The sequence below is a fragment of the Mobula hypostoma genome, chromosome 1 (genome assembly GCF_963921235.1).
Source record: "Mobula hypostoma chromosome 1, sMobHyp1.1, whole genome shotgun sequence".
Taxonomy (NCBI): domain Eukaryota; kingdom Metazoa; phylum Chordata; class Chondrichthyes; order Myliobatiformes; family Myliobatidae; genus Mobula; species Mobula hypostoma.
In genome coordinates this window covers 35155743-35181701 of record NC_086097.1, presented here as the reverse complement: position 1 = coordinate 35181701, position 25959 = coordinate 35155743, and the positions used below count along the sequence as shown (strand labels likewise).

Sequence of the window (25959 nt, the reverse complement as noted above, 5' to 3'; positions counted from 1 at the left end):
CTCCGGTTGCAGCTACTGACTTCCCTAAGTCAATCAGAGTGATTGTTGAAGTCACGGTAGCCTCTCTTACAAGTGCCTTTCGTCTGCAGTGGGTAAGTTTAGAGGGGTGGTCTGATCTAGGCAGTGTGTCTGTGATTTCATATACCTTCACCTTTTCATGATGGACTGCACTGAGCTCCGAGGTATGTTCAGTGCCTTTGAGATGGTCCTGCACCCTTCACACGATGCACACTTCTCTATTAGCATTTCTCTGACTCGTCTTTTGTCTTCATTTTGGTTTGGTCTGTTGAAAATCTACCAGACTGTTGGACCTTATAGAGAGAGGGGGTATTTATTCAGGTGATTCTCCAATTTTCTACATCAACAAATTGAGGAGTTGGTAAGGTAATATATAGTATTGTACCTTGAGGAAAGTTAGCACAGTAATTACAAAGGGGTTAAATACTTTTTCAGCCTCAAAATTTTGGTTTTTAATCGTCAGTAAATTGTTGAGAGGTTTTGTAATTTTTCTTTTGATTTGACATAATACACAATGTCTTGTAGATTACCTCAAAAATCCCACTTCAATATATTTTAAATTTAGAAAATGAGACAGTAAATTGTGAAAATAGTTGTCAGGGTTGAATACTTTTCCAGGCATTGTATGCATTGTTGCTGTCCAGATGTTCCAGGGTTGAGTGGAGAGCCAATAAAATAGCATCTGCTGTGGACCTGTTGTGATGGTAGCCAATTGGAGCAGATCCAAGTCACATCTCAGCCAGGAGTTGCCATGTTTCATCACCTCAAGGCACGTCATCACATTGAATGTAAGCACTATAAATGATAGTCTTTGTAGCAGGTTACTATGTTCTTCTTAGGTACTGATATAATTGAAGCCTGCTTGAAGTAGGTGGGTACCTCAGACTGCCGAAGCAAAAGGTTAAGGATGTTGGTGAATACTCCAGCCAGTTGATCAGTGCAGGTCTCTAGTACATATCCAGGAACAACATCTGATTTGGGTGTTTTCTGCTGGTTCACCCTCCTGAAGGATGCTGTCACGTTGGCCTCAGAGAGAGAAAGCAAAGGGTCATCAGGGACTGTGGGGGTTCATGAAGGTTCCTCCATGTTTTGATGGTTAAAGCAAGAATAGAAGCAAGAGTCTTGGAGCGATGCCTTCTTGTTACCAATGTCACTTGATATCACTTTGTGAGAGGTGATAGCATTCAAGCCCTGTCACAGCTGCATTCCTCAGAGATTCAAGTTTGGTCCAGAATCACCTCTTCGCGTGTGAGATGGCTTTCTGAAGACCGTACCTGGCCCTCTTGTATCCTACTTGGTTGCCAGACCTGAACACCACTGATCTGGCCCTCAGCAGATTGTGGAGCTCATGGTTCATCCACAGCTTCTGGTTGGGGAAGACTCTGAATGATTTTGTGGGGAGACACATAGCTATGATTGCTTTAAAAAGCTCCGTGACAACCATGGTGTATTCATTCAGATCCACTGGTGAGTCCTTGAACACAGCCCAATCCTGTAGTCACTCCTCTGCCTCCAATAACCTCCTCTTTGTTATCCTTATCTCTGGAGCCTTGCTCTTTAGCCTCTGTCTGTAGGCAGGTAGGAGAAGGGCAGTCAAGTGATCAGATTTCCTGAAATGCAGTCTAGGCATGAAACAGTAGGCATATCTTATTGTAGCACAGCAGAGGTCGAGTGGGTTGGGACCCTTTGTGCTTCAGGTTGTATACTGATGATAACTGGGCAGAGATTTCTCCAAACAAGCCTGACTGAAGTTCCCGACTATGATTTGAAAGGCATCAGGGTGGACTGTTTCTTGTTTGGTCATGCAGCATTTAATACCTCGAGTGCTTGATTAACATCAGCTGTTGGCAGAATGTAACCTGCAGTTAAGTCACAGATGAGAACTTTCTTGGTAAGTAGGATGGTCGGCACTTAATCATTAGATGTTCCAGGTGGGGGAGCAAGAGTGCGACAACACTGCTGTGTCCGAGCGCCAAAGAGAGTTTATTGTGAGGCACAAACCTTCACCTATTGCCTTCTCCGAATCAGCAGTCCAGTCTATCCTCTGTCTTTGAGTCTTAACTACATATCTGGTGTGTCCAGAGTGAGCCATGTCTCCATGAAACACAAAACACAGCAATTCCTCATTTCCCTCCAGTACAGCAATCTTAAGTCCTCAGTCTTGCTCTCCAGCAGCTGTACATTTGCTAACAAAATGCTGGGTAGAGGTACATGCATTCCACTGTAATTTTCATTCCTGAGTAATTTGTTAAGCAGTTAAATGGTAGTTTCTCTTTTTTAACTATCTCCATGAAATTTAGACTAATTGGTGCAGCTACTTAATCATGCCAAAATATACTAATGCATCCCAATTAACCAGAATCCATTGTATTTAACAGCAGTAAATTTAATCGTAATTTTTAATGTTGCAGCACGGAAAGCATCCTATCCAGATGCATCCACAGCTTGGTACAGCAACTGCTCTGCACATGACTGCAGGAAACTGCAGAGTTGTGGACACAGCTCAGCACATCACAGGAGCCAACCTCTACTCCATGGACTCTGACTATACTCCTCATTGTCTCGTTGACATATCCATCATAATCAAAGACCCCAGCCACTCTGAATATTCAGAATCAGGTTTAAAACCACTGGCATATGCTATGAAATGTGTTGTTATATGACAGCAGTACATGGAAATATATAATAATCGTCACCATCATCATCATTATGTGTTGTGTCACATGACATAGGCCATCATGATTATGGCCATGATTGTTCTTGGCAAAGTTTTCTACAGAAGTGGTTTGCCATTGCCTTCTTCCAGGCAAAATAAAAACTGTAAATATCAGTCAGAAGTACATACTGTAAATGTATATTTGAGAAAAGTTATATTAAACAAGTAGTGCAAAAAGAGAACAAAAATGTAGTGAGGTCGTTTTCATGAGTTCAATCCCCATTCAGAAACCTGATGGCAGAGGGGAAGATAGAAATGGCACAGAGAGTGGTCTTCCAGTGAGAAAGTCGAGGATTCAGTTGCAGAGAGAGGTACAGAGGCCCAAGGTTTGGGGCTTTTTAATCAGAACTGTCAGAACGATTTTGTTAAATGCTGAGATGTAGTCAATAAACAGCAGCCTGATGTAAGTACAGGTACCGTCCATGTGATCCAAGACTGTGTGAACAGCCAATGATGTCACATCCTCTGTAGACCTGTTGTGGCAATATGCAAATTGCAGTGGGTCCAGGTCCTTGCTTAGGCAAGAGTTGATTCTGGCCATGACCAACCTCTCAAAGCACTTCATCATTGTAGATGTGCTACTGGATGATAATCGTTAAGGCAGCTCAACCTGCTCTTCTTGGGCACTGGTATGATTGTTGCCCTTTTGAAGCAGGTGGAAACTTTCGACTGTAGCAATGTCTTTGAACACACCCGCCAGAGGGTTGGCACAGATTTTCAGAGCCTTACCAGGTACAACATTGGAGCCTGAAGCCTTGTGAGGGTTCACCCTCCTGAAAGACATTCTGATGTCGTCCTCTGAGACAGAGATTACAGGGTCACTGGATAATGCACCCTGTGACTCTCTTCTGTCCTCTCCAACTTCCCACTGGATATTAGATACAAAAGCCTGAAAACACATACCACCAGACTCAACCTCAGCTTCTATACCACTGTTATGTCTATTGAATATTTCCCTGCTACGATAAAATGGACTTGGCCTCATGGTCTCCTCATTGGGCCTTGCACCTTATGTCTATCTGCACCAAGGATCGTCAACTTGTTGTTTTGGAGAGGCTTTGTGCGTTCCTCAGATCGAAGAGTGACATAGTCTGGAGCTTAGCTCCTGGTAGGGTCACCTCTGGTGGTAATATTAAGGGTGAGGTTCCAGACAAAGAGCAATCCAACAAATACATCAGCAGTGGAGCTGGCAAAAATGATGACACATCACAACAGCAGTGAAGGGTCCAGAGTCATCTTGCATTCCATGGACCCTGACCCAGGACTATTAAGGACCGCTTGGTGGCTGCCCATACATCAGCCTCCCCATGGTAAACAAAGTCACGCACAGGCATTAAGGGAATAACGCCTCAGAAGAACGATACACTCGACTCGTGTAATCGCACTTTCTCTGTACTGTTATCACTTCATTCTGTTACTGGTTTACCTTGTGCTACCTCAATGCATTTTTGTAATGAATCAATCTGTGTGAGTGGCATGCAGGACAAGTTTTTCGCTGTAGCTCAGTACATGTGACAATAATAAAGGAATTTACCTATTTAATAAGAGGGATAAAAAAACAATATTCTAAACATCTGAAAGATCCAGCGAATAAATACACCAATCAGTGTTACAATGAACCAAATCAAAAAAAAATTAGCATGTTTTGTGTTTAGTAAACCATCTAATCAGGTGACCTGACAGTCTAAACATTGCAAAGCTATCCCCAGATTATAATGGTATAAACAGAAAACAGCTCAAAAACTACTTGAAATTAAATTTTGAAACCAAGGAAAATGAAAAATGCAAACTTTTTACCAATTAATTTTTTCTTGCAAAGCACGTATCTGATATCTCAGGATGCAATCTTTCCCATGCCATATCTCTTGCTGTTAACTGTCAATCGTAGAACCTCAAATACAATAACCTTTTTCATTTGCTCCCTCCCTGTGCAGTGACACCCAGTGGATGCCCTGCCATCTCTGGCCACAGTGGCACCAGCTTATCAGCAGCGGAATCAATCTGTGTGCATCTTCGTGTTGCTATTAATTACAACGCTGTTTCTTCGATTCTTGGGGTTTGTATACTTAGCCTGCACTATTCAGATTAAATCAGTAAATGGAAGGCATACGTTGCAAACCTAATGTAAGGTCAAATGCCAACTACTGGGGATTTCTGGGCAAACATTGACGACCGCATTGAAATCAATGGGTATCATATCCACATTAGAGTCAAGGAGTTCCACAGCACAGATACAAGCCCTTTGGCCCATCGTGTCGATGCCAACCATCAAATAACATTCCATAGTAATCAATCAAGTTCTCATCCAGATAGCGCTTATATGAGTAGCTTTTGTTCCCAGCAGAAGTGCATTCCAGAAATATTCTAGCAAACTTCAAAAGCCAATCTACTTTACTTAAGCCCACTTCAAATGATACATTTTGTAAACCCAGTCATATAATTTACACATAATGCAATAGTTGAAAATAAGAATGAATCTTTTAATCAAATGGTTAGATGATGATCGCATCAGGAGAGCAGGGTTTTGGAATGAATGCAGCTTTAATTCTGACATCAGCAGCGTACGTCAAGACCGGTCATATGACCTCAAGAGTGTGACTCTGAACGCCGAATCGCACAGAATCCGACAACAGGTCAGACCGTTGACCTCAGTCTGGAGTCCGGCACTGATAGGCACTGAGTGGTTTTCGTTGTGGCCACATATCGACCATACATGGCAGACTAACTTCAGTCTTGTCAATTGCTCTAAGATGTTTGATTGGTCCAAAAGAGGAAATTAAAGAGGAAAAGGCTCCTCTAATATTAATGCAGTGACAGATTTTCATCCAAATGGCCCTCTCAGAAAATAGAATGTAATTATTATACAGTACATCCCCCATACACATCTTTAAATCAACACTATATGCCATTTATAAACATTAACCCTCATTTCACCTTACTGTCATAAAATAATGGCCAATGATGTAATATATGCAATAAATCAGATTTTGTTCAAATTATTTCTATATGACACTGAAAGTAATTTTAATCTTCTAAGTGCATTTTTCTGTTCGGAGGACAAACTTATCTCTATGAGACAGTAAGTTCACATCAAACTTTGCTTTAACAAAATAACAACAGTGAAAGTAAAGATGGTGTTATGTCAGGCAATGCAACGCTGTGTATTTCTCACACCTTCAGCAATCAAAGGAAACTAACTTCTGGGAACATCATTTAACGGCCTTTGGAGTGACATTACCATTACTGTGAAATTTAGTTCTCAGTAGCTCAAAGGCAAACAGACAAAGTGCAGTACAAGGAAGCTTCAAATTTTATTTTCCCTTTATGGGATGAAAATTGTGCCCATACTTTAAAGTTTAGGTGATCTATCCTGCCAGTCTTCTGCCCATGCTTTGAAAAAGAAAATTACTCCTGCTAGTAATGGAATAATAAATTCTTCAGGTCACGTTGACATGGGAAACTTTGGCAACAGATGCAGTGTCCTGAGACAGCACCAGAGTTAGGTGATATTAGAAAGGTGAGGCTAATCAGTTTTAGTGTTCATAAGACATAGGAGCAGAACTAGGCTATTCAGGCCATTGAGTCTCCTCCACGGTTGATTTATTTTCCCCATTATTAGGAAAATATCTGGCTAGGATCTTTATGTCCTTGTTGTCCACGGGAATGGTACCGGAGGATTGGAGGGAGGCAAATGTTGTCCCCTTGTTCAAAAAAGGTAGTAGGGATAGTCCGGGTAATTATAGACCAGTGAGCCTTATGTCTGTGGTGGGAAAGCTGTTGGAAAAGGTTCTTAGAGATACGATCTCTGGGCATTTAGAGAATCATGGTCTGATCAGGGACAGTCAGCATGGCTTTGTGAAGAGCAGATCGTGTCTAACAAGCCTGATAGAGTTCTTTGAGGAGGTGACCAGGCATATAGATGAGGGTAGTGCAGTGGATGTGATCTATATGGATTTTAGTAAGGCATTTGACAAGGTTCCACACAGTAGGCTTATTCAGAAAGTCAGAAGGCATGGGATCCAGGGAAGTTTGGCCAGGTGGATTCAGAATTGGCTTGCCTGCAGAAGGCAGAGGGTCGTGGTGGAGGGAGTACATTCAGATTGGAGGTTTGTGACTAGTGGTGTCCCACAAGGATCAGTTCTGGGACCTCTATTTTCGTGATTTTTATTAACGACCTGGATGTGGGGGTAGAAGGGTGGGTTGGCAAATTTGCAGATGACACAAAGGTTGGTGGTGTTGTAGGTAGTGTAGAGGATTGTTGAAGATTGCAGAGAGACATTGATAGGATACAGAAGTGGGCAGAGAAATGGCAGATGGAGTTCAACCCGGAGAAGTGTGAGGTGGTACACTTTGGAAGGACAAACTCCAAGGCAGATTACAAAGTAAATGGCAGGATACTTGGTAGTGTGGAGGAGCAGAGGGATCTGGGGGTACATGTCCACAGATCCCTGAAAGTTGCCTCACAGGTAGATAGGGTAGTTAAGAAAGCTTATGGGGTGTTAGCTCTCATAAGTCGAGGGATAGAGTTTAAGAGTCGTGATGTAATGATGCAGCTCTGTAAACCTCTGGTTAGGCCACACTTGGAGTACTGTGTCCAGTTCTGGTCACCTCACTATAGGAAGGACGTGGAAGCATTGGAAAGGGTACAGAGAAGATTTACCAGGATGCTGCCTGGTTTGGAGAGTATGGATTATGATCAGAGATTAAGGGAGCTAGGGCTTTACTCTTTGGAGAGAAGGAGGATGAGAGGAGACATGACAGAGGTGTACAAGATAATAAGAGGAATAGATAGAGTGGATAGCCAGCGCCTCTTCCCCAGGGCACCACTGCTCAATACAAGACGACATGGCTTTAAGGTAAGGGGTGGGAAGTTCAAGGGGAATATTAGAGGAAGGTTTTTTACTCAGAGAGTGGTTGGTGCGTAGAATGCACTGCCTGAGTCAGTGGTGGAAGCAGATACACTAGTGAAGTTTAAGAGACTACTAGACAGGTATATGGAGGAATTTAAGATGGGGGCTTATATGGCAGGCAGGGTTTGAGGGTCGGCACAACATTGTGGGCTGAAGGGCCTGTAACGTGCTGTACTAATCTATGTTCTATGTTCTATTAACCCCATTCTCCTGCCTTCTTCCCACAATGTTTGTTGTTCTTTCTAATCAAGAACCTATCAACCTCTGCTTTAATTATACTCAATGACTTGGCTTCCACAGCCATCTCTGGCAATGAATTCACCACCTTCTGACTAAGAAATACCTCCTCATCTTTGTTCTAAAGGGACATCTATTCTGAGGCTGTCCCTGTTGTTTACACCAGATGGGAGAGTCTGAAACTAGAGTGCATAGATTTACAGTGAAAGGACAGAAAATTAAAGGGAACCTGAAGGCCAGGTTTTTCCAGACAGTGGGTCATGGGTAAATGGAATGAGTTGCCAGAGTAGGCAACAGAGGTGGGTTCAATTTCAATCGCCAGGTACATGGATAGGAAAGGTTTAGAGGAATATATGCCATACACAGGGAAAAGGAATGAGCTTGGTAGACAATTTGGTCAGCATGGACATGTTGGGCCAAAAGGCATCTTTCCATTCTCTGTAACACTATGTCTCTATGACTATAACTCAAAGGCATCTGCTCCCTAATTCCTGGAAAGACATTTCCATATTCATTTGTGACCGAAGTGACTTTTTGAATTGAAGCAATCTTCATTATGCTGACACAATGAACATTATTTAGTTCCATCTGCCAAATGCTATTACCCTTGATTTTAACTGTACTCTATGAAGATTAATAGTTTGCTTTGGGATATCCTCCTGAGAATTAAGATGGCAGCAGCTACAGCATACGGTATTCTGAATCTGAAACTGTTCTGCCTCACAATTGGCTTCTTATCCACTGCAGGACTTACAACGTTCATTTTACTTATTGATTGAAATGATTTTCCAAAACAAAGACTGTCCACTCTCTTCCAGTGGCAGGACGTTTCTTTTCAATCTCCTTTGTTGCCATCAACAGTGTTCATAGAACATAGAACACAGAATAGTACAGCACAGTACAGGCCCTTCGGCCCACAATGTTGTGCCGACCCTCAAACCCTGCCTCCCATATAAGCCTCCCTCCAATCCTCCGGTACCATTCCCGTGGACAACGAGAAGTACCTTCCTTGTCCTACCATTTCTCATGTACTTCACCACACAAACTTCCTGTTTTTGGTTGCTAAAGCATAAAAACTAATTAAAAGGAAAACAAGGGAGCCACGAGATAACTTGTGTATGTTCATTTTTATTTTAAGTGAGATGGTTACGTATCATGCGGTAGTGTTATGACGTACGTAAATCACGTATTTTTACATATAACGTAATGAATTATTTAAGCAACTAAGGAATGCTTAGTCAAACAATATATTTACAATATTTCTCAAATATTACAGGAAATATTAAATACACAACACTCCTCCCTACTTAGCTATAAACTCCAACTCAATATAGAATGCACCTCAACTATATAAACAGTATACTATATAATATAATACAACTACTATATAGTCATCTAGAAACATTGTAAAGTTAAAATGGTCCCACTCAGGCCTAAAGATTTAATTGCTGCGGAGGCTTTCTTACTTTTGTGGCATAACGTGTTTCCTGATAACGGTGATCACTCTGCTTGGCAGGTGAGATTGTGGCTGTGAAACAATCTCAGGTTCTGGGGCCTCCTCCGTGGTGGTTGTAGGAGTTGACTCTGGGACTGCAGGGAGTGGTTCTGACAGCTCTGGACACCTTTCCTCTGGATGTGTTGCCATCCCAAACAGCCTCACTGGACGACGTGGTTAACTGGATCAGCAAATTTGCGGATGACACTAAGATTGAGGGTATAGTTGGGGTGTAGCGAGGAAGGCTATCACGGCCTACAGTGTGATTTGGACCAGCTGGAAAAATGGGTTGAAAAATGGCAGATGGAATTCAATGCAAACAAGCGCGAGGTTTTGCACTTCAGTAGGACCAGCCAGGGTAAATCTTACACAGTGAACGGTAGGGCACTGAGGAATGTGGTAGTACAAAAGAATCTAGGAATACTGGTCTATAATTCATTGAAAGTGATGTTACAGGTAGATAGGCTCGTAAAGAAAGCTTTTGGCACATTGGCCTTCATAAATCAAAGTACTGAGTACAACAGATGGGATGTTATGCTCAAGTTGTATAAGACATTGGTGAGGCTTAATTTGGAGTATTGTGTGCAATTTTGGTCATCTACCTACAGGAAAGATGTAAACAAGGTTGAAAGAATACAGAGAAAATTTACAAGGATCTTGCCCAGTCTGGAAGAACTGAGTTCTATGGGAAGATTGAATAGGTCAGGACTTTATATGGAGCATAGAAGACTGAGAGATTTGATAGAGGTGTACAAAATTATGAGGGTTATAGATAGGGTAAATGCACGCAGGCTTTTTCCCACTGAGGTTGGATGGAACTACAACTAGAGGTTATGGGTTAAAGGTGAAAGGTGAAAATTTAAGGGGAACATGGCAGGAAACTTCTTCACAGAGGGTGGTGAGAGTGTGGAACCAGCCACCAGAGCCAGTGATGCATGCGAGCTTAATTTCAACGTTTAAGGGAGGTTTGGATATGTACATGGATTGTAGGGATATGCAGGCCTATGGTCCCGGTGCAGGTCAATGGAAGTAGACAGTTTAAATAGTTTGGCACAGACTAGATGAGCCGAAGGGTCTGCTTCTGAGCTGTACTTCTCCATGACTCTCTGACTCCATATGCATCATAATGTGTGTTTGAATCACCATTTCCTTTACCTTTCTGAAGACTCCTCACACTGCTTTGTCCATTGCTGTTTCTTCCCAATCTGTAGTAATGAGTTCAAATGACAGCAGCTAGTGGCAGGAACCTGTCATAGTAATTAACTAATCCTAAAAAGGACCACAAGTGTGGCATGTACTTTGGCCATGGAACATCCACCACTGCTTGAATTTTCTCAGCACACTTGTGTAATTCTTGTGCCTGGTTTAAAGAATTCATTCTTGTTACATCACTGTGCTCTAATCTTTTTAACACTGCCTTAAGACTTTGACGATGTTCCTTGTCATCCTTACCAATCGTAATGATGTCACCAAGGTAACAATGAGTGCCTGGGCGGGCTCGCAGCACCTGATTACAGCTTCTGCCAGATGCGACTCCAAAAATAAGCCTATTAAAGCAGTAAAGCCCTTTGTGACTATTTATGGTGAGAAACACTTTGAGCTCTTCTTGTGTCTCCATCTGTACGTGGTCCTCAGCTAAGTCCACTTTGCTGAAGTGTTTTCTCCCAGAGAGGCTTACAAAGATATCCCCTATCCTGGGCAGAGGGTATTGATCCACTTTTAGTACTGGGTTGATGGTGACCTTAAAATCACCACAGATCCTGACAGACCCATTCTTCTTGTCTTCTGGGATGACCAGCATTTCCAATAGGCTCCACTTAACCTTGGAGAGAAGTTCTTTCAGCTTTTATGCCATCTAGCTCTCCGGCTACTTTATCACGGATGGTATAAGGAACCAGACTGTCTTTGCAAAATTTAGGTGTGGCATTTTCATTTAATGCTATTTTATCCCGGATATGTTTGAGTTTGCCAGTGCCATCCTTGAACACTGCTGTGGCATCATCCAGTATCTTTCTTATCTCACTTGCAGTTGATTTTATTGCAGGGGATGTGGCATGGAAATGGTGGCTGGATCTCCAATCTTTTCTCTAGTATAAATTCTTAGTTGGATATCTGCAGACTTTAGTTCAGTTACTGCAAAATGCAACTCAGACTCTTTGAGTGGAATGACTGAAACAGCCAATCCATTGTCCAATTCCAGTTTAATTAATTTGCTATTCAATTCTGATGTAAGCCGTACTCTTAGTTTTCACACTGTAAATCTCAAGGATACGCAGTCCTGTATCACACTCATCATTATCAGATTTTTCATCAATGGCATGCAGATCAGTGCTCCTTTTGAGACTGTAACTTGACTTTTTATCTTTATGTCTTCCCTGTTCAGTCCATTGATTTCAGTCTGGCCAACAAGCTTTTTGTATGTGTCCTACTTTGTTGCATTTTCTGCAAGTTTCACCCTTAAATCTGCATTGGGCTGGTGTATGTGAGCCCCTGCCACAACAGTAACACAATTTGTCCTGCCATGCCAGTTTCTGTTTAGATGTTGAAAATTTGTTGCAACGTCCATTGCTGACTGCAACTCAGTTGCATCACTGACTGCTGTTTCCATTGATACAGCTATTTCAACTGCTCTTTTAAAAGTAAGTTGTGCTTCAGCTAGGGGCTGTTTTGAATGTTTTCTTGTAAGATTCCACAAACTAAGTGATCTCTCAGTACATCATTAAGCCCATTACCCAACTGACAATGCTCAATCTCTTCAATTCAGCCACATGTGGTGAAATGGACTCCCCTCCTTTCTGATTCCACTTATGAAACCCAAGTATTTTGAATCAATTATAGGTTTAGTTCTAAATTTTCTTCTATTACTTTTACAATACAGCAAAGCTCATTTTGTCTGGTTTGGCTGGAGCAGTTAAACTTCGAAGCAAACGGTATGCTTTTAAACACAATGCACTTTGCAAAATTGCTACACTTTTCATACTGGCTATTTCATTTGCTTCAAAATACTGCTCAATTCACTCAGTATACAAAATCCAGTTACCTGTTGTGGAATCAAACACGTCAATCTTTCCCATGTAGCCAGCCATTTCAGCTGGTTTTTTTTAATGATTATTATACTCACTGTTTATGAATCCATGAATTCTTCCATTTCCTGCCTTTTTTGACTTGATCATTTTTCCTTTTGTAAAGAAAACTTGCTGCTCTGAAGAAAAAAAATGTGCTGCTCTCCTTTTTTTTTACTTGACCGTTTCTCTGCGCTTCTTTTTCATCTCAAACATCTTGCTGCACTCCAACGGGTAAGTGGTCATCTGGGATTCATTTTAGAAATACCTCATCACCACTGTTATGTTTTGTATTTTCCAAAACATAAGAATTAATTGAAAGGAAAACAAGGGAGCTGGGAGATAACTTGTGTACATTGTATTTTTATTATAAGCGAGGTGCGCGCACATATTATGTGGTAGCGTCATGAGGTATGCAGTTGACATATTTTTACAGAAGACCATAAGATAGAGGAGCGGAATTAGGCCATTTGCCCCATCGAATCTGCTCCGCCATTTCATCATGGCTGATCCATTTTTCTTCTCAGCTCCAATCTCCTGCCTCCTCCCCCACCATATCCCTTCATGTCCTGACCACTCAATAATCTATCAGCCTCTGCCTTAAATATGCATAAAGGCCTGGCTTCACAAATAACCCATAATGAATTATTTAAACAAATAAAGAATGCTTAATCTACAACACTTTTATAATACCATTCAAATATTGCTGAAATATTAAATATACAACAGCTATCCAACATTTCTGACTTGGCTCAGTTCTGGACAGCTCCGAAAATTTGCATGTCGATATTCACTTTTATAGTTACTTCTATCTCAATAAGACTAATTATCTGGCACCTTCAGGATTTTGGCAGTGCTGGGCTGGCAGATTTTCTGGTTTGTTAGTACTCCAACAAATATTTTGTGTGTGTGTGTGTGTGTGTGTGTGTGTGTGTGTGTGTTTGTGTGTGTGTGTGTGTGTGTGTGTTTGTGTGTGTGTGTGTGTGTGTGTGTGTGTGTTTTTAAGGATGCTCCGTGGTAGTGTAATTAATTTTCTAGTGAATAGGGTGGATTTAAAGATGGGTGGGAAACAGCACCCATTAAAGAAAGCCTGAGAAAAATGGGCTGAGAGAGTTTAAAAGGCATACAGTATGAGGGAAAAATGTCTTACAAGTTTAAGTGGAGTGCAGGATAAAAACTCCTCTGGGTTAGAGTCTGAGAAATTGGGCACCAGCATGCTTAAAGGGGTCTGGGAACTGAGACCTCAGTGAACTTAAAGAGAATACCTGGTGAATGAGATACTGAACCATCAGGATTTCCAAACAATGGGATAGAAGATTTTCAGAGCTTGACTGGAGTATCCTTTACCTTATTCAATTCCTTAAATAAACTATTTCCCATGAGTGAGTGTTTCAAATCTGCAGAATTTCAGTTATCGGCTAACAGTATAAGATGGACTTTTGAGCTCACAGTCCACCTTGTTATAGCCTTGGATGTTATCTGTCTACCAGCACAACACTGTCTCGGTAACTGTAGCACTTTGTTCTCCGCACTGGTACAGTTTTCCCTTATACTACCTCATTACCCAGCTGTAATGAAATCTGGATGGATAGCACACAAAACAAGTTTTTCCACTGTACCTCGATAAACATGACAATAATAAACCAATTCAAAATTTATAATCTCCACTCCACGAAAAATGTATCAAAGGAGTCTCCCTGCTCTTATTTGCTCATAAACAACTATAATGGTCTGCTGTTTCATTTTCAGGTGGTTGCAATGAAATCATAATGTGTCATATGTACAGTTCAATGTATCATCTGAGGCCTTTAATGTAGGCGACAATTTTCACACCAGATCACCAATGAAATACAATAATATCTTTACTCAACCATGATATCAGGGAGGAGGTACCAGAGCCTGAAGACGCAAACTCAGTGATTCAGATTCTTCCCCCGCCATCAGCTTTCTAAATGGTCCATGAATCCTTGAACAGCACCTTGTTACTCCTTTTGTTTCCCACTATTTATTTATTTTGTAGTTTATAGATTTTTATATCTTTGCACTGTACTGTTTTTAACAAAATATACTTCATTCAAAAATAAAATTATGTACAATAAACCATTCAATGACTGTCAATCCTTTTCAGATGTTTCCATTTTGTACTGTACTGTTGCTGCAAAACAGCAAATTTCACATCATGTGTCAGTAATGATAATTCTGATTCTGGCTTATTTGGCATAGCCAAGTCACTATACAGTGATGGGGAGGGAAGAGGGATGAGCAAGAGGCTGGAAGCAGCAGAAGAGCCATTAAACAGTTCCTTCGTGGCACAAGATGAGCGGACTCAGATCCATTCTGGGCCACTCTGAGTTATTCTTTAGCCCGCCATTCTCTTTCATTAAACGCAACGTGAGTCACGTGACACTAAGCATCATACTCACCACTGAGCGTTTGTGCAGTCACACCACAATAAGAATGAAACCTTTAGTTTACCTGCAAGTGCTGCTTTTCTGCATTACTTCAGCCCGATGGTATCCCGACAACTTGCAAAATCCATCATTACTGTAGACTACTGGCCAGTCTACAATCTGAGCATTTCCAAGTAAAAAACTTGTTTCTATAAATGTAAGAAAAGAATTACAAATCAGGATAGGGTAATACTTTGTGCCATTCTTCAATGCTTTGTTTAGCTACATTTAAGATAATCGTCTACTATTAATATTTATTTAAGTATTTTCTGCAGCACCCTTGCATTAACATAATTATTAAGAGCTTCATGTTCCTAGGTGTGAACGTCACTTTGAAGCCACGGCTAAGAAGGCTCCCAATTACTTCTTCAGAAGGCTAAAAAAAATTTGAAATTTGAAATTACGCTTTGAAACTCACCATTTTTTTTTATCAAAGCACCGTAGAAAGCTTCCTATCCAAATGCATCGTCTCAAACCCTCTGCCTGTGACCACAAGAAACTACAAAGAGTTGTGGACACGGCTCAGCACATCACAGAAACCAGCCTTCCCTCCACGGAATCTGTCTACACTTCTCACTGCTTTAATAAATAATCAGAGACCCCACCCACCCCAGACATCCTCTCTTCTCCCCCCTGCCATCTCCCATCGTACAAAAACCCAAGCACACGTACCACCAGGCTCAGGGACGGCGTCCATTTCACTTTTCTAAGCATTGAACAATTCCCTGGTAAGATAAATTGGATGCTTGACCTCACAATCTATCTCTTCATGGCCTGCACCTTAAGATTGAGCTGCACTGCACTTTCACTGTAATTGTTATACATTATTCTGCATCCTGTTATTGATTCATTACCTCACTGCACTGTTGTAATGAATTCATCTGTAATGAAAGTGTGCAATGCTGTATCTCAGTACACATGACAATAAGAAACCAATTAAGCAATCCAAACAAGAGTTTCCAACATATTATTGATTTATACTCTACCAGGTTAAATTAGTAACATCCAAAATATTTTATGACATGTAATCTGGAACTATCTGAGTGAATAAAACTTTTCCTGAACTACCTGTGGTAAACTAGGCGGACATATCTTAACCTCCCTCGGCGATCCCCTTGTCCATTCATCCCTCTCCAATAATCTCCTTCCTGGCACTTATCCCTGCAAGCAGCCTATGTGCTACACCTGCCGGTACACCTCCCTTACCACCATTCAGGGCCCCAAACAGTCCTCCCCGGTGAGGCAACACTTCACCTGCCGATCTGCTAGGGTTGACTATAGTGTCCAGAGCTCCCAGTGCAGCTTCCTCTACATTGGTGAGACCCGTCATAGACGGGGAGACCGCTTCGTCGAGCACTCTGCTCCATCCGCCAAAAGTGGAACTTCCCAGTGGCCAAACATTTTAATTCCAATTCCCATTCCCATTCTGACATGTCGGTCCAGAGCCTTTACTTCTGCCACGAGGAGGCCACCCTCAGGATAGGGAGCAACACCTTATATTCCGTCTTGGTAGCCTCCAACGTGATTGCATGAATATCAATTTCTCCTTCCAATTTAAAAAATGTTTCCCTCCCCCTTCCATCTTCTTCTATACTCCACTCTGGCTTTTTTATCCCTTCTTATCCTGTCACTTCCCACTGCATCCCCTCCTCCTTCCCTTTCTCCTATGGTCCACCTTCCTCTCCTATCAGATTCCTTCTTCTCCAGCCCTTTACCTTTCCCACCCACCTGGCTTCACCTGTCACCTTCCAGCAAGCCTCCTTCCACTCCCCCCCACGTTTTACTCTGACGCCTTCCCCCTTCCTTTTCAGTCCTGAAGAGGGGTAGTGGCCCGAAATGTCGACTGTTTATTCATTTCCACAGATGAATGCCTGACCTGCTCAGTTCCTCCAGCATTAGGTGTGTGTGTTGCCCTGGATTTTCAGCATTGGCAGACACTCTCATATTAGCAGTTCTTCATGAGTTACTTTCCCTTTATTAATGATCAGCCAACAGCAGAATGCATATGGTTACTGTAATGGTTTACTGTAGCATCATCACAACAGGAACTCTTTCCCAATGAATAAAATGTAGCCTACAACCCCAGATCCAATCTAAACAAGCAGCATGTGGGCTAGTACTGCTCGAGGAAAGCTCATGAGCTACTGTCGATTTGTAACCATCTCTAATTATAACTTTCTCTAATTGCCAGGTAATTTGGTGATAACTTTATACAAGATTGATCCTAAAAAATCAAACCTTTTAGAATCCTTCTTGCTACGTGGACTCTTGTTCCACAGTTTGTAGATGTACTGACAGGAATAAAGCTGACAGTGGTTCATCTTTGCACTGAGGTAGTAATGAGTACATTTAACAACATCACCATCTCCCAAAGTGCTTAATAGCTAATTAAATTGTTTTATCAAAATGGACCGAGTATTGAAAAGTAGGAAACTTGGCAACTGATTTGTGTGATGTTTATTATTAAATATGCTTTTTTATTATTTCTCCAAGTGAAGTTCTACCAAGTTTTGACATGTTTTGCACAAGTTTTCTCTTTTTCAAATTGCTCCCTCTAGAAATAAACCAGTGCTTGGTTTCCTATTTTGCATGCCAACCTGTGGGGAGTAAATTATTGATTCTTCAAGATCCCTTTATTCCGTTGGTCCTTAGTGACATTTTCTTGTCACAAAGTGTAATCGGCTCTGCTTTGGATCTCATTTACTAATTATACAGCAATTCTCTCAGCTAATTATCTGAGAACAAGTTATCTTTTAACTTATTGCAGCCTTCCTCTGTACTGGCTGTTTCCCCAGCCCTCTCCATTATGATGTCATGCAGAAATTTAGATATGTTGTTCTTGACTCCAGATTCGAAACCATTGTGACAATTTGTGAAAAAGGCGGCTGTGTCGGTAAATGGAATTTCACTTTCTACTCTGTGCCTCTGAGTAGTTACATTTTACCTCAGGGTGTCACAGCAGAAAGGTCAAGGGGGAGATTCCAGACAAAGAGTGATCCAACCAGAAGATGATTCAAGATCTCAGGTTGTTCAATGTCATTTCCAGTACACAAGTGTAAAGGAGAGCAAAATAATTGTTACTCCTGATCTAATGCAGGACAAAAAAAAAACAGAATAACATGATTTTAAAAAAACACAATAAATGTAAGTACGTAAGATAGCTTATATTCATTGATTGATTGTATGTACGTAAAGTGACGCTAGGCACAGGAGTGTTTGTGCATAAGGTGATTCTAACAGGAAATGATGAAGTAGTGGTGGTAGGGTTGTTACTGGGTGGGTGTGGTGGGGTTGTTATTGGTGGAGGTATTGATCAGTCTTACTGCTTCGGGAAAGTAACTGTTTTTAAGTCTAGTGGTCCTGGTGTGGATGCAATGTAGCATCCTCCCTGATAGGAGTGGGACAAACAGTTCACGAGCAGGATGGGTAGGTTCCTTCATGATACGGCAGGCATTTTTCTGGCTCCCTTCTGTATCCATGCCCTTGATGGTGGGTAAGCTGGAGCAGGTGATGCGTTGGGCAGTTTCGGCTATCCCTTGTCGAGCCTTCCTCTCTGCCACAGTGCAGTTTCTACAGCATGCGGTGATGCAGCATATCAGCATGCTCTCTGCTGTGCGTCTGTGAGTATTGATGTGCATAGTCCAGCTCCCTTCAGCCTCCTCAGGAAGTAGAGGCGTCGGTGAGCTTTCTTGATGGTGGAGGATGTGGTCTGAGACCGTGAGAAGTTCTGTGAGATGTGCACTCCCAGGAGTTCGTAACTGCTCGCAGTTTCTCCTGCTGTGCCACAGGTGGAAAGATGAGTGTGAGTGATGTGAGTTTTCCTGAAGATGATAACCATCTCCTTTGCTTTGTTGACATTAAGGATGAGGTTATTTGCCTGGCACCAGGCCTCAAGCTCTTCCACCTCCTCTCTGGAGGCTTTCTCATCATCGTTGGTGATGGGCCCCACTATTGTTGCGTCATCGTCGAACTTGACAATGTGATCACTCGGGTGTCTGGGCTCAAGCACACAGCCCAGGGGAGCACCGGTGTTATGGATGATGGGGAGGGCAGAGTGAGTATGCATCCTGACTGTCTGAGGTGTGTTGGTTAGGAGGTCCAACTCCCAGTTGCACAGGGTGTATTTAGACCGAGGAGTGCCGAAATGAAGCCCGGAAACAGCATTCAGGCATAAGTGTCCTTGTTTTCTAGGTGTGTCAGGGCCAGGTACATGACAGATGCTATGGTATCTGTTGTAGAGCAGTTCTGCTGGTAAACGTTGGTGAGTGTCCAGTGTGGCAGGAATCGAGTTTGTGATATGTGCCATTACCAGCTATTCAAAGCACTTCATGATCATTGGCATCAGTGCCAATGGGTAGTAGTCATTTAGTTCAGAGATGGCACATCACAAAGGCTGCAACAGTGAAGGGATCCCAGTTATCTTGCATTCTATGCCACTGGACCCTGAACTCAGTCTTTCAAGGACCACGTGGCGACTGCAAGCGCATCAACCTCCCCATGTTAAACAAAGTCACACACAGGCATTCTTCATTAAGGGAATCCGCCCTAGCATACTGGACTAAGTCCTGTGGTGATCAGCAAGTGGCAAAGGAGGCAGGATTGTAAAGTCTGGATCCACTCAGCTCACCCACACTACACAGGAATGTGTGGATCCCGGATCAGCCTTCAAAGAGCCACTCCCTTAGGAGAACATTATAGTTGACTCGGTGATCACACTCCTTCTACACAGCTCCAGTAACCCCAGCTCAATCCCAACCACTGAGTTGTCGGGTGTCCCTGTAATTATGTGTGTTTCCCTAGATGCTTCATTTTCTCTCACAATCCAAAATCACAACGGTTAGAAAGGAATTGGATCCCCTTAAGTTCTCCCAAGTTTGCAGGTGAGTGGTAGAACCTTTGGGGAGTAGTGGGAATGTGCAAAGAATAAAATGGATTCATGGAGGCCTGGTGACTGGCTGACAGTATAGAAGGGTCCGTGCTATGTGACACCGTAACTTCATTCTCTGATTTCAGCCTGAGACTAGCTTGTCTGAGCTCAAGCCTGCAACTGTGCCCTGACTGCTTCATAAATAAGACCCGAAGACATAGGAGCAGAATTAGGTCATTTGGCCCATTGTTAGTCCACTTCACCATTCGATCTATTTTCCCTCTCAACTCCATTCTTCCGCCTTCACCCTGTAACCTTTGACACCCTGGCTAATCAAAAACTTTTGAACCTCTGACTTAAATATAGTGACTTGGCTTCTCAGTCATCTGAGGCAACGGGCTGCACTTTCCAGTAAAAGATGTATGGCTTTAAATTTCATATTTTCAAAAGCAAGCACAATTTTCAGGCCACACACATGAAAGTTGCTGGTGAACGCAGCAGGCCAAGCAGCATCTGGAGGAAGAGGTGCAGTCGACGTTTCAGGCCGAGACCCTTCGTCAGGACTAACTGAAGGAAGAGTGCCAATAATTAGTAATAGGCATAGCTTTAAAAGAACATCTGACAGATTTTGCAAGCTGAATTCAAGATTTAAGGCTCTGAAAGTAGGTTTTTACATAGCTCAGCTCTAAATTACAGTAGCAAGTATAGCAACACCAGTCTGCTCAATGTAGTTTACTGGGGATCGAGACAGCAAGACGTTGCTTTCACAACCTGAAGGCACATTTCAGATTCAGATGGCAGCTCGCAGATGCTCTTATTTAATCGTTTATCTGCCCTCGCCCAAGTTTGCTGTACCAGTTGCATGTAAATTATGACAAGGATGATTAGCCTTACTACTATCTTGAGAGCAAATGTTAAAAGGACAAATTTAAGAGTACCAGATCGGAATGCACACAGCATTCAAAATGAGGTAGGTGAATTAATGGCACAATTTGCAGTAAATGTATATAATTTAGTGCTATTCCGTGGCTACCGGGTGACCAAATTTGGAGCAAAGACAGTAAGTATTTATGAAAGAGAGACAAACATTGATAAGTGATGAGAAGAGAGCAGCTGTGAGAAACAGGTTATGACGTAGAAGTGAAATCTGAGTGACATATTAAAGTTAGTGAACATTCAATCAGAATCACAGTCAATATCATTGGCATAGGTCATGAAATTTGTTGTTTTATGGCAGCAGTACATTGCAATATACAATAATAAAAAACTGTAAATTACAATAAGAAATACTGTAATATATATTCAATAAAGTAAGTCGTGCAAAAAGAGAGCAAAAAAATATTGAATGTTCATGGATTCAGTGTCCTTTCAGAAGTCTGATGGTGGAAGGGAAGAAGCTGTTCCTGAATCATCATCCTCCTTGATGGTAGCAGTGAGAAAGCTGTTTGTTCTGGGTGATAAGGGCCCTTAACGATGGATGCCACCTTCTTGAGGCATTGTCTTTTGAAGATGTCCTCAGTACTGTGGAGGCTAGTGCCCATAATGGAGCTGGCTGAGTTTACGACTTTCTGCAGCTTTTTCCAATCTTGTGCAGTGGCTCCTCCCTACCAGATGGTGATGCAACCAGTGAGAACCAGTGTCTCCACAGTACATCTGTAGAAATCTGCGAGAGTCTTTGGTGACATACCAAATGTCCTCAAATTTCTAATGAGCCGCTGTCGTGCCTTGTTTGTAATTGCATCGTGAGGATGAGGTTGAGTACAGGGCTACGGTAGGAAACTTTGTCACATGGTGTGAGCAGAATTATCTGCAGCTTAATGTGAAAAAGACTAAGGAGCTGGTGGTGGACCTGAGGAGAGCTAAGGTACCGGTGACCCCTGTTTCCATCCAGGGGGTCAGTGTGGACATGGTGGAGGATTACAAATACCTGGGGATACGAATTGACAATAAACTGGACTGGTCAAAGAACACTGAGGCTGTCTACAAGAAGGGTCACAGCCGTCTCTATTTCCTGAGGAGACTGAGGTCCTTTAACATCTGCCAGACGATGCTGAGGATGTTCAACGAGTCTGTGGTGGCCAGTGCTATGTTTGCTGTTGTGTGCTGGGGCAGCAGGCTGAGGGTAGCAGACACCAACAGAATCAACAAACTCATTCGTAAGGCCAGTGATGTTGTGGGGATGGAACTGGACTCGCTCACGGTGGTGTCTGAAAAGAGGATGCTGTCTAAGTTGCATGCCATCTTGGTCAATGTCTCCCATCCACTACGTAATGTACTGGGTGGGCACAGGAGTACATTCAGCCAGAGACTCATTCCACCGAGATGCAACACAGAGCGTCATAGGAAGTCATTCCTGCCTGTGGCCATCAAACCTTACAACTCCTCCCTTGGAGGGTCAGACACCCTGAGCCGATAGGCTGGTCCTGGACTTATTTCATAATTTACTGGCATAATTTACATATTACTATTTAACTATTTATGGTTCTACTACTATTTATTATTTATGGTGCAACTGTAACGAATACCAATTTCCCCCGGGATCAATAGAGTATGACTATGACTATGTCTATCAATATGTTGGAGCCAGGATAGATCTTCAGAGATGTTGACATCCAGCAACTTGAAAATACTCACCTATCCACTGCCGACGAGGTCTGCTATGTATTGGTGGGTGTTGGCTACAGGTTACCAAACACTACTGGCCACAGTATTAATCTGGAAATTAGCGGTGCTTACAGCAGGGGTATATAGTTATCATAGAAGGTAACAGTGTTGCCTTGTGTGGAGGTGCCACTGCACAGGATCGGAGAAGGTTTCAGAGAGTTGTAAGCTCAACCAGCTCCATTAAGACACCAGCCAACCAGCATCAAGGCTTCAAAAGGCAATGTCTTAAAAAGGTGACATCCAACACTAAGAACTCCCACTACCCAGGACATGCCCTCTTCTCATTACTACCATTAAAGAGGAGACACAGGAGCCCAGAGACACACACACAGGAACAGTTTCTTCCCCTCCACCATCAGATTTCTGAATGGACAATGAACCCATAAACACTGCCTCACTATTTTCGCTATCTTTTTGCACTGCTTATGTAATTTTAAAAATACATATTGATTATTGTAATTTATTGTATATTTTATGTACTGCATTGCAAAGCAACGAATTTCATGAGATATTCAGAAATAATAAAGCTGATTCTGATTCTTCAATCTACATACAGACTGAACAAATCCAATCAAAGAACATAGAAATCTACAGTACATTATAGGCCCTTCAGCCAATAATGTTGTGTCAGCCATGTAACCTACACTAGAAGCTGCCTAGAATTTCCCTGTTGCATAGCCCTCTATTTTTCTAAGCTGCATGTACCTATTCAAGAGTCTTTTAAAAGACCCTATTATTGTATCCGCTTCCACCACCATTGCTGGCAGTGCATCCCATGCACCTACCAGCTTTGAGTGTCCTATGGACATGGATCCCAGGGTCTCTCAGATCCTCCACATTGCCAAGAGTCTTACCATTAATACTATATTCTGTCTTCAAGTCAGCAATAATAAGATAGAAGAGGAATTAATGGAATGTGAGATAGTCTTCCAGATCAAAATGATAAAGATCAAACTGATGAGAAGGCACTATTGTATTTCCTTCTGTGCAGTGAGAAAATTCTAATTAATAATTTTGTTGTAAAGGGGGATTTAGGGAAGAGTGTCTATAAAGTTGTCATCTTTTAAATACTATAGATTCTGGAATGGTTCTTGCAGCCTGGAAGGCAACAAAGCTGATTTCACTATTTAAGAAAGGAGGAAGAAGGAAAGCTGGGAATTGATGACTGATTAGTTACCTATCTCAGTAGTAGAGAAAAGCTAGGCTCTATAATGCGGAATATAATAACAGAGCAAAAGCAAACTGCTGGAACTATGCAGCAGGTCAAACGGCATCTGGGGAGACAAAGGGATTGTTGATTATTTTGGGTCAAAACCATGCACCATGATAGTGCATCTCTTGTGCCTCCAATATAATAATAGAATTATGAAAATAGCATGGACTTATGAAAAGGAAATCATATTTGACTCATCCATTGGAGTTCTTAGTTAAGGGAATAAAGAAAGATATGGTGTCAGGAAAATTAACAGAATTCTAACAAGGGCGTGACGAGGTGGATGTATGGAGGATGTTTACCCTGACTCCGACATCCAGTAGTCACAGTTTCTGGGTAGGGGGTAGGCCACTTTGGGATAGAAATGAGGAGTAATTTCTCCATTTTGTGGTTGGGTTTGAAAGGTTAAGTCATAGAATTAATTCAGAATAGAGATGTGTGACACCTAGATACTAAAGGAATCAAGGGATGTGAGGACAGTACCGAAAATAGGACTGAAGTTGAAGATCAGGCATGATCTGATGAATGGATGGCAAAGCTCAGAGAGTCAGGAGGCTTACACCTTTTTCTAATTCTATCATTCTTAAAGAACAGTATATTATTCATGCATTTGGGAAGTGCACTAAATTATTTCTTAGTCTTAAACTTCAAACTCTTGTGCATTATTAAGCTCATAAATTACATAATACTTATTACTAAGTACAGCCAATGATGAGCCCTGTGTTCGTTCCAATAAAAAGATGTCATACACAAATTCACTCATGTGACAATACTTAACACCAAGAACATCCATGTTCTGGGACTCTTCCTAAAAGTAGGTCTTTGACCAAATGCTGTGGGATTTTCTATTCACATCCTTGGAAGAATACAAGATTTCATTTATATTATCTAAGCAAAGCACAGAATGGAAGTGTCGTCTGCAATGAGTGCCATGTGCCAGTATTGCAGCACGATGCATTTCCTTCCCCAGACTGAGTGGCCAATATGAACCACACCAGAAGTTTTGGTGGCACATTTAAACTCTCTGTTTAATTATAAAATAGAATAGTACAGCACAGTACAGGCCCTTCAGCCCACATTGTTGTGCCAACCCTCAAACCCTGCCTTCCAAATAACCCCCCACCTTAAATTCCTCCATATACCTGTCTAGTACTCTCTTAAATTTCACTAGTGTGTCTGCCTCCACTACTGACTCAGGCAGTGCATTCCATGCACCAACCACTCTCTGAGTAAAAAACCTTCCTCTAATATCCCCCTTGAACTTCCCACCCCTTACCTTAAAGCCATGTCGTCTTGTATTGAGCAGTGGTGCCCTGGGGAAGAGGCGCTGGCTATCCACTCTATCTATTCCTCTTAATATCTTGTACACCTCTATCATGTCTCCTCTCATCCTCCTTCTCTCCAAAGAGTAAAACCCTAGCTCCCTTAATCTCTGATCATAATCGATACTCTCTAAACCAGGTGCATTCTGGTAAATCTCCTCTGTATCCTTTCCAATGCTTCCACATCCTTCCTATAGTGAGGTGACCAGAAATGGACACAGTACTCCAAGTGTGGCCTAACCAGAGTTTTATAGAACTGCATCATTACCTCATGACTCTTAAACTCTATCCCTCGACTTATGAAAGCTAACCCCACATAAGCTTTCTTAACTACCCTATCTACCTGTGAAGCAACTTTCAGGGATCTGTGGACATGTACCCCCAGATCCCTCTGCTCCTCCACACTACCAAGTATCCTGTCATTTACTTTGTACTCTGCCTTGGAGTTTGTCCTTCCAAAGTGTACCACCTCACACTTCTCCGGATTGAACTCCATCTGCCACTTCTCAGCCCACTTCTGCAACCTATCAATATCTCTCTGCAATCTTCGACAATCCTCTACACTATCTACAACACCACCAACCTTTGTGTCGTCTGCAAATTTTCCCAACCCACGCCTCTACCCCCACATCCAGGTCGTTAATAAAAATCACGAAAATAGAGGTCCCAGAACTGATCCTTGTGGGACAGCATTAGTCACAACCCTCCAGTCCGGATGTACTCCCTCCACCATGACCCTCTGCCTTCTGCAGGCAAGCCAATTCTGAATCCACCTGGCCAAACTTCCCTGGATCCCATGCCTTCTAACTTTCTGAATAAGCCTACCATGTGGAACCTTGTCAAATGCCTTACTAAAATCCATATAGATTACATCCACTACACTACCCTCATCTATATGCCTGGTCACCTCCTCAGAGAACTCTATCAGGCTTGTTAGACACGATCTGTCCTTCACAAAGCCATGCTGACTGTCCCTGATCAGACCATGATTCTCTAAATGCCTAT

The 25959-nt window shown here is 42.2% G+C and overlaps 1 protein-coding gene across 1 annotated transcript in view; it reads right to left on the bottom strand.

Moving 5' to 3' along the window:
• kcnh5b (potassium voltage-gated channel, subfamily H (eag-related), member 5b) overlaps positions 1–25959 on the bottom strand; it is a 479712-nt gene that overhangs the window by 414038 nt on the left and 39715 nt on the right. Inside the window, exon 2 of the mRNA XM_063061314.1 lies at positions 14914–15037. Within this exon, the coding sequence (XP_062917384.1) occupies positions 14914–15037 (124 nt within the window). The remainder of the gene's footprint in view (positions 1–14913; positions 15038–25959) is intronic.